Here is a 15870-nt window from a genome sequence, read left to right as displayed (position 1 = left end):
AATGACCAGGACTGGGCTGCTGGCAGTGAAGCTAAAAATAGCCACAGAGCCAACAGCATGGAGTTAGCAGGACTTGTTGCTAAGGAGACGGCCGTAGAGAGAGCAACTAAGCTGGAGAAGGTGTCAGACGTGCACCCAGAGAGCAGAGGCCATGCTGGGGGACTTTAAGTTGACAGGGGTCCAGGGCTCCCACCTAGGGATGTGCAGCCTTCTAGCAGCTTCTGACTAATGCTCTAAGTGGGGCAAATGCCCCCCCCTTGCATCCCTCAGTACCTCATCTCCATGGAAACCACCATGACTTGGGTGAAGTACCAGCCCCTGGAAGGGAGGCCTCTGCCTGGAGCTGGTTGTTATGGCAACATCCCCTCCTTCCTGTCATTCTCTCTCTCCTGGCTTCTCCTGAGGGAAGAGGTGGGGGCCAGACTTGGCTTAGCCAGCATGACCAGGAAACACTAGCTTCCTGGCACAACTAACCTGCCAGGGGTTCCAGAAGCTCCTGGGAGCCTAGAAAGGCCAGTCAGTCCTCAGCCCCAGGTAGAACTTCCTTTTCTTTCCACGAGGCCTCTGCAGGTCATCCTGCCAGGAGAACCCCAAAACTTACTGGGTTTAAATGCGATTAGGATCACCCAAGGAGGATTTTAAAAATAGAGATTCTTGGGCCTTACCTATCAGCAGCACCCTTGGGGAGGGGCCCAGGACTCTAGTAAAACCTGTCTAGGTAATGCTGATGCCAGCCAGGTGTGAGAACCAGAGATTCTTTGTTACAAATGAGGAAACTGAGGCCTAGAAAGGACTGCGCCCACCTGAAGAGCCAGAATCACTAACTGAAGAGGAAGTGGGGTGGAGAGAAGACTGTAGGAAGGAGGACATGCGAAGATGTGTGCCCATGCCACACTTCAGCCACTTGTCCCAGGCCAGCCACTTCACCTCCGAGGCCTTTCCCTTCTGCTCCCTTTCTGGTCATATCCTTTATTGCCTGATATTTGGTCATGATTTAAAACCGCAGGGCTGGACTAGCTTTGCCCTATGGAAGAAAGCAGAAGGCAGTAGGCTGGGAGTCTGGTTCCCAGAGTGTACAGAATGGTGGCAGTCCAGGCAGATGATTTGGACTGAAAAGAGAAATCCATCCTCCCCCTCCTCCTGAAGAAAAGCAAAAGGGTCACCATGGCAACTGCAGTGTGCTGGACTAGTTGGGCTCCATGCCACAAGCCCAAACCTGGGCCCTGAAGCAGAATATCCTCCCTGCAGTTCAGGAGAGGCACAGCACTTGAGTGAGAGCCACCGGACAGGGACACCCCCACCCTCACTTACCAGATTAATTTCCTGAAACCAACCTCAGTGAGCCTGCCTGAAACACACCTAGGCCCAATATGGCCCCAGGGTGAGTCCCAGGCACCTGCTGGGTTGGCAGGCCCTGAGGAAGGGAAAGAGAAGTGGGAGAGATGGGCCTCCACCTTCTGTTACTCACAGCCTAATTGTGTATCGCAGACCCGCCACACATAAACCACAGCCCACGTTCAAGACAGCCTACAATTAGATGGCAAATTACGTGGTAGCAATGCTTCCTACATGTGCCCAGGGAAATCAGACACTCAGGGATCAGCAAAGGCAGGAAGATTCAAGGGAAGACAAGAAAGGGTGTACCAGAATGGGCATACCCTCTCACTTTTCAGGCAGGAATGGCCAGATTTGGGAGTCACCTACTGCTGCATTAGCCCCAGCAGATGAGGGGAAGAAACAAACACAGGCACAGTCACTAGTAAGTCACTGGTAAGAGGGGCTGAAGCATGGGACCTGCTCTACCCGGGCTCAATGGTGCAAGCCTGTAATCCCAGTGGCTCAGGAGGCTGAGGCAGGAGGATTGCGAGTTCAGAGCTAGCCTCAGCAAGTTAGCAGAGGCACTGAGCAACTCAGTAAGACCCTGTCTGTAATAAAATACAAAATAGGGCTAGGGATGTGGCTCAGTGGTCAAGTGCCCCTGAGTTCAATCCTGGTAACTTCCCAAACGCACACCACCATCTCCCCCCCACCCCCACACCCAACACCCCCCCCCCCCCCCCCCGCAAATAAGAAAGAAAGATAGAGGCCCTTGGTTCCATCCCAAACACCACAAAAATAAGTAAATAAGATGCAGGGTAGAGGCCCTGCCAGAAAGCCAGTCCTTCCCTTCTCACTGACCCCCCTCCCCTCCCTGCCACCCCAGCTCTCTCCCAAGCAGCCCTCAGCCCTCCTCACTCAGCCCTATGCTTCCCTAATGGCTTATGCTTAGAAGCCAGAGGGACCAGGTCTGCAGCTAGACCTCCTGCCTCCCTCTGCCCACCTGCATTCTCTTTCCTGAAGCTCCAGGGCTGATCCTCCTGTCCTGTCACTTTTGTCCACTAACAAAGAACTGCTGGGTCTGCACTGCTCCACCTGAGCCTGGGGACCTGGGCAGGCAGCAGAGATGACATTACAGGGGTGAGGTGTAGAAAGCTGCACTGTCCCCAGGACTTACATGCTCCTTAACATGAGAATTAAGGGTGGGGGGCAGGTGGTGGGGGGAGAGGTATAGTCTGGACTGGGCAAGGTGTAGCTGATACAAGACCTTACCTCACCACCTAGCTTCTCTGGACCCGTTTCTTAGCCAGCCAACAGGACTATAAATATCTGCCAAATATTACAAATAAGATCAAAGGAGGGCTGGAGTTGTGGCTCAGTGGTAGAGCGCTTGCCTGGCATGCGTGAGGCCCTGGGTTGGATCCTTAGCACCTCATAGAAATAAATAAATAAAATAAAAGATCCATTGACAACTAAAAAATATTTTTAAAAAATTCAAAGGAAATCAGAGTGGGCAATACTTGGAAAGCAGAAAAACCTTATGACAAGTTTGCTTTAGAACATGTGGATGTTTTTACTTTGTTTTAGAAGCCAATCCCGGGGAGAAGTGCTAATTCTATACTGGGAGGAGGGGCAAAGGAACTGGTACACCTTAACCACCACCCTTCCCCCACCCTGTATTCCAGAATCTGGGGGCCAATTGGAGGGGCTAAGGGACCACCATTCAGATTCAGGCATGCAAACTCTCTCAAGTTTCAGAGTCCAAAGAGAAAGAAGACCTAGCAGATCCTGGGGACAAACATGGCCATCTCCATCAGAAAGGGAAAATTTAAATTCCTGTACCCAGCCCTTTTCCAGTCTTCCCCCACAACCCTGCCCAAGCTTACAAAGTGCCTGCCTCCAAGCCCATCTTTTTTCCTCTGCTGGTCCTTCCAGATCCAAGAGCCTGCATCTGGGCCTACATCAGAATGACCTGGAGACCTTTAGCAATGACTTGAGCTGGCTGCCACTAAATTCCCGGTGTGATTAATCCAGGCAGGTTGTACAGTTTAAACAAAATTCCCAGGTGACCCTACTGTGCAGAGGTCCCAGATGCAGGTTATACAATATTTCAGGGAATTTCTTCAGGTTTGGTTTAATTCTAAGCATCTGAAGCTTGGTGGTTCTCAGACTTTAGAAACCCCTGGAACCTTGTGGGGAACTGGTTGATATCCAGACCCGTCAAGCAATGCCCTGAGATCCTGCTGCAGTGGCTCAGAAAGGGGACCTGTCTTTGGATACATTGCCCAGGTGATTCTGAGGGGTGAAAAACAAACCCACCTCCAGGGAACACTGAATTCTAGTAACACCTTCATCTTCGGTGTGTATAGAAAGCAGGTCTAACTCAATTTTCATTTTCTGATTTTTGCCTCACAAAGGTGCCTTTCAAACACCACCAAGATTCAAATACAGGGAGTCTCAACGGTTATTCATATTTTTGTTCAATCCATCTGAGCTGGAAGTGAAAATATAAATATTCGTACTGCCTACTCTTCATTGTTAAAGTGGAAGAAGGGAAGAGCCATGTTATCTGTAAAGTGTTGACATGAAGAATAGCTACGTCAGAAAAATGGTAAGGTGGGCAGGTGGTGTGGAGCAAGTGCAAAGTGACCAGTGACTGATGAGAGGGCTGGGGATATGGCTCAGCTGGTAGAGTGCCTGGCTCACATGCACAAGGCCCTGGGTTCAATCTCCAGCACCACCAAAAAAAAAAAAAAAAAGTGACAGTTGAGGGTAAGGGACAGACCTTAGGAAGGACTCCACAGATGGGTGAGAAGGGGGCTTAGTAGACCTTAGTCTTCTAGCTGTCCAAGAAGTCTTAAAGCACACTGTTCTACCTTTCCTTCCCTTAATTTTTTGCAGTATTGGGGATTGAATCCAGGGCTTCACACAGGCTAGGCAAGTGCTCTATCATTTACCTATACCCCCATCCTTTTTTACTTTATTTTGAAACAAGGTCTCACTAAATTGCCTAGGCGAGCTTGAACTTGCAATCCTCCACACCACTGTGCCCAACCCCAAAAACAAATTTTATGAACATTGTTTTATCAGAGTCCTTATAAGGATGCTTTGCATAATGTGCCTCTAGGAAAAGCCTATGGGAGAGGTCTCAGAATTTGCTGATGTTTGGAGTTTTTGTACAAGGTAGTAGGGGTAACAAAGCGAGCTACAGGTCATGATTTAGTCCTCTTCACCACATTTTAGAATCCCTGGAGTCATAGAGTCTAATTCTGTCCAGGGAACTCAAGTGCAGAGAGGAGAAAGAGCTCCTCAAATTGATCAACTAATCAGAGGCACAAGCTAAGACCAGAAACCAGGCCTCCTGAATCTCATTCCAACATTGTCTTAATCCAATTTCACAATGTCAGACAGTCAGGAGAAAACAGCAAGTCAAGGGCAGGGCAAGGAACCAAGTGGAGCTGGGAGGGACAGGTCACAAGAGCTAAAAGGACCTGAGCCTCACAGAGTCAGGCAGCGCTGGAGGGTCTCTTCTAAACCTGCTTGAATTCATGACAACCCACAACTGCAAATCAGGAAAACTACCTGCGTGCAGAACAGAAGTCTGAGATCTGGAGTCTGGTTTTGCCCAGAGGCCTCTCCACTGGGATATTCATCTGGCTCTCACCTACTTACCTCGGGAAATCTTAGTTTCCCAGTGGTAAAAAACAGGGATGAAGTGCTTTTTATAGGACTGGGGGCGTAGCTCACCAGGAGCATGTCCTAAGCATGTGCTAATCATGCATGAGGTAGAAAGACCTAGTTTTAGTCCCCAGTACCAAAAACACAAAAACAAAAAATGAAAAACAAATGTATAGTAATTGGGGAAAATATGTTTTAGGGGTATGGTAAAAGCTAATACTCTGGGTGTAAGAATGTGCTGGTGCTCAATATAGTCTGCCCTCCACCCCCCAGCTTGGGCTTTGCGGTGGCAGGCCATTGGATGCTGGATACGTTATGGATATATTACTAACCCCCATATACTTATTTTCTCACTACTAAAAAGTGGGGGTTGTTCAGAGAGCTATTCTCTCTGTGCCCCCAGAAGTGAATTCTCCATTGTGCAAACAGCTCATCCACTTAAAGGATACTGGAGAGTTCCTTTGTGGCAGTTTTCACAGCTTAACACAAAGGTCAGCCCTGGAAGCCACTCTTGATTATGGGCTGTCACAGGAGCACCTTTAAAAGGTGGCCAGCCTTTTGGTAAAGTATACTTGTTATGCCTGCTTCAACTGTCACTGGCTCCTCAAAGGGTGATGTTCGTTTGGAGGCACTTTTGCAGGTAACGCAGTATTGTGAGGAATGTCTGCCTCAAATGCCCACCTTGGCTCCTAATTTGGTTGTAGCCCTTATTGATCTACTTTGCAAAAGCCCAGGAGATCACACCTCGGTCACCTTCTCTTCCCATAGCCCCTTGCACAGACGCCTACACAGGGGCACTGAACAATTGCTTATTAAATGGAATATGGCCCAGCAGGAGGTAGTCCTCTAGACTTTCTCTCTAGAAGGCTGATCTTCCCAGGGCAGAAAGGAAGAGCGGTCTTTTGGGACCACAGGTTGTAAAGCAAGAGGAAGTAACATTTGCTAAGCTTACCAAAGCAGCAGCACCACAAATGGCCAATAAACATATGAAAAGATGTTCAACCTTGCTTTTTAATCTGGGAAATGCCGATTATATTCATAATCAAAAACCATTCCCCTCCCATTTGATTAGCAAAGTATTGATGTTGGCAAAGGCAGAAGTCATCTCTACTCTGTTCTTGGAGCATAAATTGGTGCTGCCCTTTTTAGAGGGCAACTTGCCAAATTTTATAAAATGCAAACTGCACATTCCCTTTGAGTAGCAGTTTCTCTTTCTAGGTATCTGTCTCATAGAGACGCAGATGCAGAAAGAATCAGGATCTAGGATGTTCACTGCTGCAATAACTAGACAGAAAAATATTGTGCACAACATAAATGACCACTAATAAGAGGCTGGGTGAATAAAATCATAGTGATCTAAATGGTGGAATGAAATAGGAATTACATGATTAGACTGGCCAGGCTTATTGTAAATGAAAAACCAAGCTGTAAAATGGAATTAGTGTGGTTCCATTTATATAAAAGAAAAAAAAATCTGTGAAGAAAAATTATGTATTTGCATGTAAATCTAGATGGATAGGAATAATTGTGACATTTGTACACCAACCCAATAGCATGAAGCCCTTTAAAATTTGTGGGTTTTTTTTTTTTCCTTCATCGTAGTACTGAAGATTGAACTCAGGGGCACTCTACCACTCAGCTATATCCCCAGCCCCCTCCCCTCTTTTTTTTTTTTCACCAAAAAAAAGGTTGGCAGTCCTCCTGCTTCAGCCTCTCAAATAGCTGGCATTACAGGTGAGTGCCACCATGCCCAGCACCTAAAGTATATATATATATATATATATATATATATATATATATATATATATATATATTTTTTTTTTTTTTTTAAAGAGAGAGTGGGGGGGGGGAGAGAGATTTTTTTTTTTTTAAAGAGAGAGTGAGAGAGGAGAGAGAGAGAGAGAGAGTTTTTAATATTTATTTTTTAGTTCTCGGCGGACACAACATCTTTGTTTGTATGTGGTGCTGAGGATCGAACCCGGGCCGCACGCATGCCAGACAAGCGCGATACCGCTTGAGCCACATTCCCAGCCCTGAGAGAGAGAATTTTTAATATTTATTTTTTACTTCTTGGCAGACACAACATCTTTGTTTGTATGTGGTGCTGAGGATCGAACCCGGGTCGCACGCATGCCAGACAAGCGCGCTACCGCTTGAGCCACATCCCCAGCCCAGTATATATTTTTTAATATTTATTTTTTAGTTGTAGTTAGACAGAATACCTTTATTTTATTTATTTATTTTTATGTGGTACTGAGGATTGAACCCAGGGCCTCACACTTGCTAGGCAACCACTCCACCACTGAGCCACAACCCCAGCCCCCTAAAGTATTAAGTTAAAATTGGGGTGTGGGGGACAGAGTTCTCATAACATGTATTTATAAAGAGATTGTATAATACTTATGTAATTTAAAATACTTTTTTTGTTTGTTTTGTTTCTTTGGCAGTGCTGGAAATTGAACCCAGGGCCTTATGCATGCAAGGAAAGCACTCTACCAACTGAGCTATATCCCCAGACCCTAAAATACTTTTAAGAAACTTATCAATCTCCTATTACATGCTAGCTCTGTGCTAGGAGTGTTAATTAAGGGTTGTTTCCTCTTTAATGCACACACCTGCAGGACATCTTTGCCCTCCTGGTAACTCCCGCCTGCCAGCCCTGGGGACAGAGGTGCCCAGAGGACCTGCACTTAACAAACTGTGGTTGGGTAGAGGCAGTAAACAAACTGTTGAGTGCTGCTCCCATGGAGTTGAGATCTACGCAGAAGAGCAGCACTTGGCCAAGTCTATCCACAGAGGGACTTTAATTTAGTGGTGAGTTACAGTGATGTCTAAGGTCTCACGACCAGGAAGCCAGCATTTGAACTTGCCCCCAGAGGCCATAGTGAACAGCACCCTGCAAAACTTTGCTCCTTGCTGGACAGTCTGGGATAAGGGCAGGATTGTGTCTGAAGGTAGTAGGTGGGGAAAGAGGAGGAGAAACTACGATATTTGGGCCACAGATGATTCATTTTCTTCACTATTTGGTATTTATTTTTGTGGTGCTGGGCATTGAACCCATGGCCTTGTGCATGCAAGGCAAGCACTCTACCAACTGAGCTATATCCAGTATTTATTAATATATTAATATATTCAGTGTTTATTAAGCTTCTAATTATCATAAGGATGCATGAGTTGAGGGTCACGACCTTCAGGTTGGAAACCAGGAAACAGACTAGGTCTTAGAGCGGTAGGACACGGTACCCCTGCCTTGAAGTAATTGATAACTTGGTTGGGGTAAAGAGATTAGAGAGTTACAACATCCACAGGCTATAATGGAGTGCTAAAACCACTGGGTTAATGGTGGAAGTAACTGGGTTGAAAATATGAGAAATAGGGCTGGGGATGTGGCTCAAGGGGTAGCGCGCTCGCCTGGCATGCGTGCGGCCCGGGTTCGATCCTCAGCACCACATACCAACAAAGATGTTGTATCCGCCGAGAACTAAAAAATAAATATTAAAAATTCTCTCTTTCTTTAAAAAAAAAAAAAAGAAAATATGAGAAATAGTCAGAGGCTATCTGACAGGATGGTGGACACAATGGGGAGCCATTGTGGGTTCTAGGAAGGCCCTGGTCATGATTAAAGCAGAGGATTAGTAAACAGATGGAGGGAATAGGACATGGGACAGGCAGAGGACATCAGCTTCCTAGTTCCTGCATGAATCCCCACGTCAGCCTGAGGGATGGAGAAAATGTCATATTTTCCTCACCTACTTATTTTAAATTTCATGATTTATTTTGTGGTATTCTAAGTGTTTTTTAAGCCTTGGGTGGTAGGTTGGCTTGGGTAGACTGAAGAGAAAGGAGTAAGCCTTGCTCAGTAACTGTGGTCTGATTGACAAGGGAGGTCAAGGGAAAAGGAAATTAAACTAGAGGGGAGGGGAGGGGAGATTTTGAGTGAGGGCCTCCCAGGTGTGGCATTCTGACCAGGGGAACAGGCAGGCTGGGGTCTGGTAGAAGCTCCCCAGCAGGGCACACAAGCCCTTCAGGCCTGACCTGCTCCCACATTCCCAGTTGGGCTCCACCAGCACCCCCTGAATTCCAACACAAACCTCCAACAACAAACTTCCACTCTTAGAAGCCTTGGGACCTTTGCACCTGCTGCTTACCTTCTTCTGATATGCCTTTCCTCTCCACTCCCCAAATTCCAGTTCACCCTATACTTTTTACTTTTTTTTTTTTTTTTTTTTGGTACTAGGGATAGAACTCAGGGGTGCTCTACCATGGAGTTATATCCCCAGTCCTTCCCCAGGACTTTTTTTTTTTTTTTTTTTAAAGAGAGAGTGAGAGAGAGGGGGACAGAGAGAGAGAGAATTTTAACATTTATTTATTCTTAGTTCTCGGTGGACACAACATCTTCGTTTGTATGTGGTGCTGAGGATCGAACCCGGGCCGCACGCACGCTAGGCGAGCGCGCTACCGCTTGAGCCACATCGCCAGCCCCAGGACTTTTAAAATTTTTCATTTTAAGACAGGGTCTCACTAAATAGCTGAGGCTGCTCTTGAACTTGCAGTCCTCCTGCCTTGGCCTCCCAAGTCTTTGGGATTACTGCCACTAGGCCAGCCCAGTTTCATCCTTTAAAAAGTCTAAAGCTGTCTCTTTTTGATGCATGATGACCCTTGGAAGAATCAGTCAAAGCCCCTGTTCAGTACAATACACTTTCTGCAGGTACCCTGAGCCCTCCTCCTAACACTTCCAGTATTTTACATGGTGCTCAGACAGGAAGAGTTCTGGGAATGGGTTCAGTAAAGATGCCTGAAGGAAGTTTTGTTTGTTTGGTTTGTTTTTGTATTAGGAATTGGACCCAGGGGCACTTTACCACTAGTGGGGAGCTACATCCCCAGTCCTTTTTATTTTGAGATAGGGTCTTGCTAAATTGCTGAGGCTGGTCTTGAATTTGCAATCCTCCTGCCTCAGCCTCCAAAGTCACTGGAATTACAGGCATCCGAAGTTTTGAAAAGTGGTATTACACTCCCTGGTTAGGAAATGCTGGTTGCACCTTAAAGTGGCAGTGCCAGAGAAATAGGTGTAGCTAAGTCCTGGAGCCTGGGGGTTTTCTCAGGAGGGGAGATATCTTTCTGGGGAAGGCGTAGGTATTTGGATCTCTGAGACCAGATGAGTGGTAAGTGGATCAAGACTTTGGGGCTGGGGATGTGGCTCAAGCAGTAGCGCGCTTGCCTGGTGTGGGTGCAGCCTCACATCACATACAAAGATGTTGTATCTGCCGAAAACTAAAATGTAAATAAAATATTAAAAAAAAAAGACTGGCAGAGGGTGGGATAGAGGTCTGGGTTGCTGTGGTTTAGGAAGTACAGAGGATGCTACTGGGAACTGTAGCTGCCAAGAGGTAGGAACCTGCAGGGTCCTCAGGAAGGCAGTTTCAGAAGAAAGGGTCAAATGCTGAAGAGCTAAAATGAGACTAAGAAGATGGATTTCTGCACCACCTAGAAATCAGGTCTGATAGTAACAGTTAATTGCTCTTTAGTGTGGCAGAGTACGTAGGATGGGGGAGGTGTTTGAGCATCCTAAATCTACCTGTGTTTCCCCGACATTCTTGCTACCTGCAGCTGACCCTACCCTGCCCCCTGGATAGCCCAGGAAGACAGTTTGGGATTCAGAGCTGGGCCCACAAAGAAACAGGAAACCTAAATGCTAATTCCATGCCAACCCCAATCCCCATTTGCTATGTGAGCTGTGGCCAGTCATATAACTATCTGGCCCAGTACCCTAATCTGAAAATGAGGGGATCAATAGTTTTAGAACCTGACTGGAAACTACAGCATTCTTTATGACATCTTTAATTATAGCATAGGAATAAAGAACAATTTTACTGGCAGAAAACATATTTTGTTTGGAGATCTCACATTATAAGACCTGTAGTATTATTTTTAATATTTATGTTTTTAAATATTTATTTTTTTAAATATTTTTTTAGTTGTAGTTGAACGCATTATCTTTATTCTATTTATTTATTTATACGTGGTGCTGAGGATTGAACCCAGGGCCTTGCACATTCTAGGCAAGCAATAACCCCAGCCCAGAGACCTGTATTATTTTAAATTGTGTATACCTTTATCTCAGCTACTAGGGAGGCTGAGGCAGGATGATCACAAGTTTAAGGCTAACGTGGGCAACTTAGCAAGACCATGTCTCAAAATAAAAAATTAAAAAGGGCTGGGGATGTAGCTCAGTGGTAGAGTGAAGCATGAAGCCCTGGATTCAATACACAGTACCACAAAATTAATTAATTAATTAATTAATTAAAGAACTTGTAAAACTTTTGATTAAAGCTCATTGTTACCTTTATTGGTTGTCGTGTTAAAATAGATACTAAAATTTAGCAGATTTACTAGAAAAATAATTTTTTGGGGGGTGTTACTGGGGATTGAAGCCAGGGATGCTCTACCACTAAGCTATAGTGGTAGAGCTTTTAAAAATTTATTATTTCAAAACCTATTTATTTTTTGGTGGTACTGGGAATGGAACTCAGGGGCACTCTACTGCCGAGCTACATCCCATCCCTTTTCAATTTTGAAACTGGGCCTTGCTAAATTGCAGAGGCCTTGAACTTGTGATCCTTCTGCCTCAGTTTCCTGAGACACTGGGATCACAGGTGTAGGCCACTGTGCCCAGCCCAGCAAATGTTCTTAATAAAAAAAGGAAAGAAAAAGAAAAAAAGTGTTAACTTTTAGTAGAAAACTTATAATTTAAATATATATATTTATCCTTATTCCTGTGAGCTGAGAAAAACCCTTTCATTATTGTAACTGAGGGAGCCCAGTTTGAGAAGCTCTTCCAAGTCTAAAAGTCTTAATCTCTATGTTTCCTGCCTCAGGGCTCAGTGAGAACAGAAAAAAAAAATGCAGAAAATGGGTCAAGAACCAAAGCCCCTGTGTTTGAGTCCCAGGGTCCCAGGAGCGAAGCCAGAGCTGAGGAAGAGAGTCTACTTCCTGAATCCCCATCCCAGAGCCGCTCTCCTCTCCTCCACCTGGTGCAGGCTGCTGCCCTTTTCCCAGGCTCTTTCAGGGGAGTAATTCCTGCCTTCCTGAATCCCGAAGGAATTGGGAACAATTGAGGAGCCAGGCCCCCCTTCCCATTGTTTGGAACTTTCTCCAGAGCCAACTCTCACACAATGGCAAATGGCCTGGGGTCAAGATGATGGTGAGCTAAGGTGAAATGCCCCACGTGGTGGCAGTTTCCTCTCAGCAACCCCACAGCCCTTTCTTTTTGTACTTTCTCTTCTCATCAAACACAGGAGGCAACCAGGCAACAAATTGTGCTTGGCGGGCTGACTTCCCTCCTTGGCTTCTGGTCTCCACTTCCTCACCTGCTCTCCTGGTTGAAGCCCTCGTGCGCTCCCCACACCCTCCTACCTTCCCCCACAGAAGCTGCTCTTAGACCAGCTCCCTTAGCTTTCCCATGCGTGGGCAAGTCTCCAGGAGCTGAGTGTCAAGGGCGGCCAGCCACTCCCCCAGGAGCCTTCTGCTTTCTGACACAGGCCTTCCTGCTCTTCACCACTAGCCCTCCCTCAGGCCTCTGCCTGGGCGCCTCCCCCTCTCTGCACAGCCCACAGAGGTTGCTGTTCCTGGACAGGATTCTGGCGCTTTCTCTCCTCTCTGCTAGGTGAGCTCCTTGGTTCCTATGGATTAAAATGCCAGGTTTCTTTTGACTCCACCTCCTCGATACCTGCAGCCTGTGCTTTCCTAAGCCCAGCTTTCAGGCACCTCACAACTCATGCTGAACCCCTAAATCCCACCTGCCAACACCTCTTCCTCCCCTAGTGCTCCTACCAGAGTAACTGGCATAACCACGGCCATGCCTGTGGGCCAGACCCCAGAGGTGGCCTTGCAGGTCGGTTCCCCACTCCTCCCTTAAGTCAACAAGCCCTACTGATTCTGTTCCAAAAAACAACCTAAAGCTGTCTGTCCTCTGTCTCCAGTGCTGCCACTTGAATCCACATCGACTCACTCCTCTGCACAGGTTCCTTCTATGACTCCCCAGTTCAGTCGGTCATCAGCTTTTGGTGGGATCTGCAAGGCCTGGATGACTGGAGCCTGCTCATCTCCAGTCTCATCTGGCCCCATTGTCCCACTTGCTCACCTCTGGGCAAACAGTTTGCCAAAAAGCCAGCACCTCCTCGTTTGTACCATTTCCTCTGTCCAGAACATTCTCCCCCACCCCACTTCCCACAGACCCAACTCTTCAGTTCCTTTAGAGCTGAAGTGAAAAGCAACCTCCTCTGAGGTCACCCCACCTAGAGCAGGCCTCTGTTATCTTGTTTGAGCCCCTTGTTTGTTACCTTGTCCCCCCCCCCCATCAGAATGTCAACTCCATGAAGGCAGAAACCATATACGCACACAGAGCCTAGTACACTGCCTGGTATACCATAAATGCTTAATAACCGTTAGTCCAAAGAACAAATGAATCAGTCACTACCTAGAGATCAAGTAGTTCCCTGGAAATTCTAGGGGTAACTTGAGGAGGAAGGAGGCTTGACCAGAGAGTGGGGACAGGTACATGGGACAGGTGGGGGCTCAGGCCAGAAGGCACCTCACCTCCCTTTTCCAGCGTGCCAGCCACTCGTCCCGCTTGCGCTTGCTGATGTAGTAGGGGTCCCCAGCCTGGAAGGTGAGCCGCGGCATGGGCCGCTGGCGGAGGCTGGACTCCCAGCCCAAGCCACCCCGCAGCCGGCCCCGGGAGCCCTAGGACAGAGAGACGGCAGAGAGACAGACAGGCATTAAGGTGGGCACTGTTGCCCCTGTGGGCCCCTCCTGGAAGAGGAACTGAGGGGGCACTCACCTCAAACAGAATATGAGAATTCTGGCTGCTGGCCAGAGGGGGCAACCAGGGAGTGCCGGGGCAGCCCCGTCTGGGCCAGAGAGTGAGGGATGTGGGAGGTGGGGCATAGAGACAAGGCCACAGGGAGAGTGCTCCTCCACAGGGGGAGGGTGTGCTGGCTGCATGTCTGGGGAACCTCCAGCTGCCACCCCCATTTCCTCTCCTCCTCACAGGGGGATGTCAAAGAAAGAGCAGGGGCCCACCCTCAGGATCCCCTCACACACACTCGCTACAGTCGCTCAGAGTGGTGGCTTTCTTCTAGAATCAGGATCCACAGAGCCCCTGGGGGTGAGGAAAACACTTGCCTCCATTTTCATGGATTCGATGTTGGTCTCCTTCTGTTCTTTGCCTGTGGAAAGGGAAGAACAAGGGGACTGTCGGCAGAGTTACAGGGGTAGCTCAGAGGTTGCACCTAGAGCCGGGGTCACTGCCTGCCACAGAGAATAGCATTTGGTCATTCAGGTGTTAACCATGTTGGCCCCACAGACTCAGAGGAAGGCCTAGAGCACAGAAAGAGAACTGGGGCCAGTTCAAGGACAAAGTATACAGAAATAATAGAAATTGCCAGGTGTAGTGGCACATGTATGTAGCTACTTGGGAGGCTGAGGCAGGAGGATCTCTCACATTTGAGGCCAAATTAGGTAACTTAGTGAGACCCTGTCTTAAAATAAAAAGAGTTGGGAATGTAGCTCATGGTGAAGTGCTAGACTAGCATGAGCCCCTGCATTCACTACCCAGAACTGAGAAATAAAAGACAAAAGCTGGGTCTGTGATTTCTGGCCCATTGATTCCGCCTCAGGTACACAGAAGGGGCCTAAAAATATCTCCACTGTGCAGCTCACATTCAACAGAGTTCCCTTCCAGAGCAGGGAACAGGAAGGTAGAGAGGGCCCCAGACTGGTTGCCTTCTGAGGCCCTGCAAGGGAGAGTCTGCTTCTCTGTGTAGAGTAGGAAGAGGTGCCTGCAGGTAGGAGGACATGTGACCTGGTGAAGCAACTTGTGTCTGTGATTCTGTCTCCTCATCTGGAGCATAATGATGCTGGAGATGATTTCCAAGATCTCCCTGAGTTCTAGCTATGGTGGTGCTGTTATTAATATCTACCTGTGTCTTCATTGCCTCCCATTCTGGGTTCCCTGAGCTCAGTTTGTAATCTACAACTCTTGGTTTTAGATTTCAACTTTCCCAGTGTGACCTCCCTAACCTCTCCTGACCAGTTTCACTGAAAAAAAAAAAAAAAAAGTGGATAACCTTCTGACCATTCTAACATGATTAATTTAGTGAAACTCGAGCCTAGAGCCCAGCTTGGTATATAGTAGGTGTTCAATCTGTGAATGTTGTTCCCCTTCCCTAAGACATTCCCTGGCACACAGCATCTCCCTGCTTCTCTACCCCTGGCTGTTCTGGGCCTTGATTCCAGTTCTTTGAAGGGACATCTGGCAGAGGGGGCAGAAGCCCCCTGCACACCTGTCTTTAGAAGGATCCTCCCTTCTTCAGGGCCCCTCCAGGCCACAGAAGAGGGCAGCCGCCTGCACTTCTGCCACAGTCCTCGCCCCTCAGAGGCCCTTTCAGGGTCAGCACAGCAGGCAGTTTTAGGGGGTCTGGCTGTGGGTTTGGGTGACAGCCTTCCCTAGCTTCCTGCGGGAAGTGGGGCCGGGAGGGAGCCCTCCTGTTGCCCGGGCCCCTGAACTCCTTCCTCTAAAGCCAAGAGACTGTTGAGCTGGGGCCAAAGCAGGAAGGTCACTAAAACAGGCTGTCGGGCCGGGGGCGTGGTGGAAGGAGACAAAGGGCCCCAAACGGAAAAAACAGCCCCTGCTTCATCCCCGCTGGAGCGGAAGCCCGCCGCGTTTAAGGCTCTGGATCCTCAGCCCGGGGGTGCTTCCCTCCCTCTCACCAGAGGCCTAGGGCTCACCCTGCACCTGCCCCACGGAGCCCAGGACAGCCATGTCTGTCCCCAGGGGCTCTCTTCTGGGTGACAGCTGGGGGAGGCAGGAAGGGC

General features: G+C 47.9%; 1 protein-coding gene across 7 annotated transcripts in view; it reads right to left on the bottom strand.

The window, feature by feature from the left end:
- Positions 1-15870, bottom strand: part of DNMT3A (DNA methyltransferase 3 alpha) — a 104803-nt gene that overhangs the window by 29291 nt on the left and 59642 nt on the right. For 5 of the 7 annotated variants that reach the window (XM_081265078.1, XM_081265076.1, XM_081265077.1 and 2 more), the window contains 2 exons: positions 14179-14222; positions 13591-13737 (listed from right to left, as the gene is read on the bottom strand). The exons of 1 other annotated variant lie outside the window; for it this stretch is intronic. In XM_081265078.1, coding sequence (XP_081121204.1) covers positions 13591-13737; positions 14179-14222 — 191 coding nt within the window. Of the gene's footprint in view, positions 1-13590; positions 13738-14178; positions 14223-15870 lie in introns of those variants that run through there. One more of the 7 variants, XM_081265082.1, reaches the window with a different exon arrangement.

The sequence above is a fragment of the Spermophilus citellus genome, assembly GCF_964194105.1.
Source record: "Spermophilus citellus genome assembly, chromosome: 13".
NCBI classification, from domain to species: domain Eukaryota; kingdom Metazoa; phylum Chordata; class Mammalia; order Rodentia; family Sciuridae; genus Spermophilus; species Spermophilus citellus.
The sequence above is the reverse complement of the archived record's forward strand: the minus strand, read 5'-3'. Positions and strand labels throughout refer to the sequence as shown.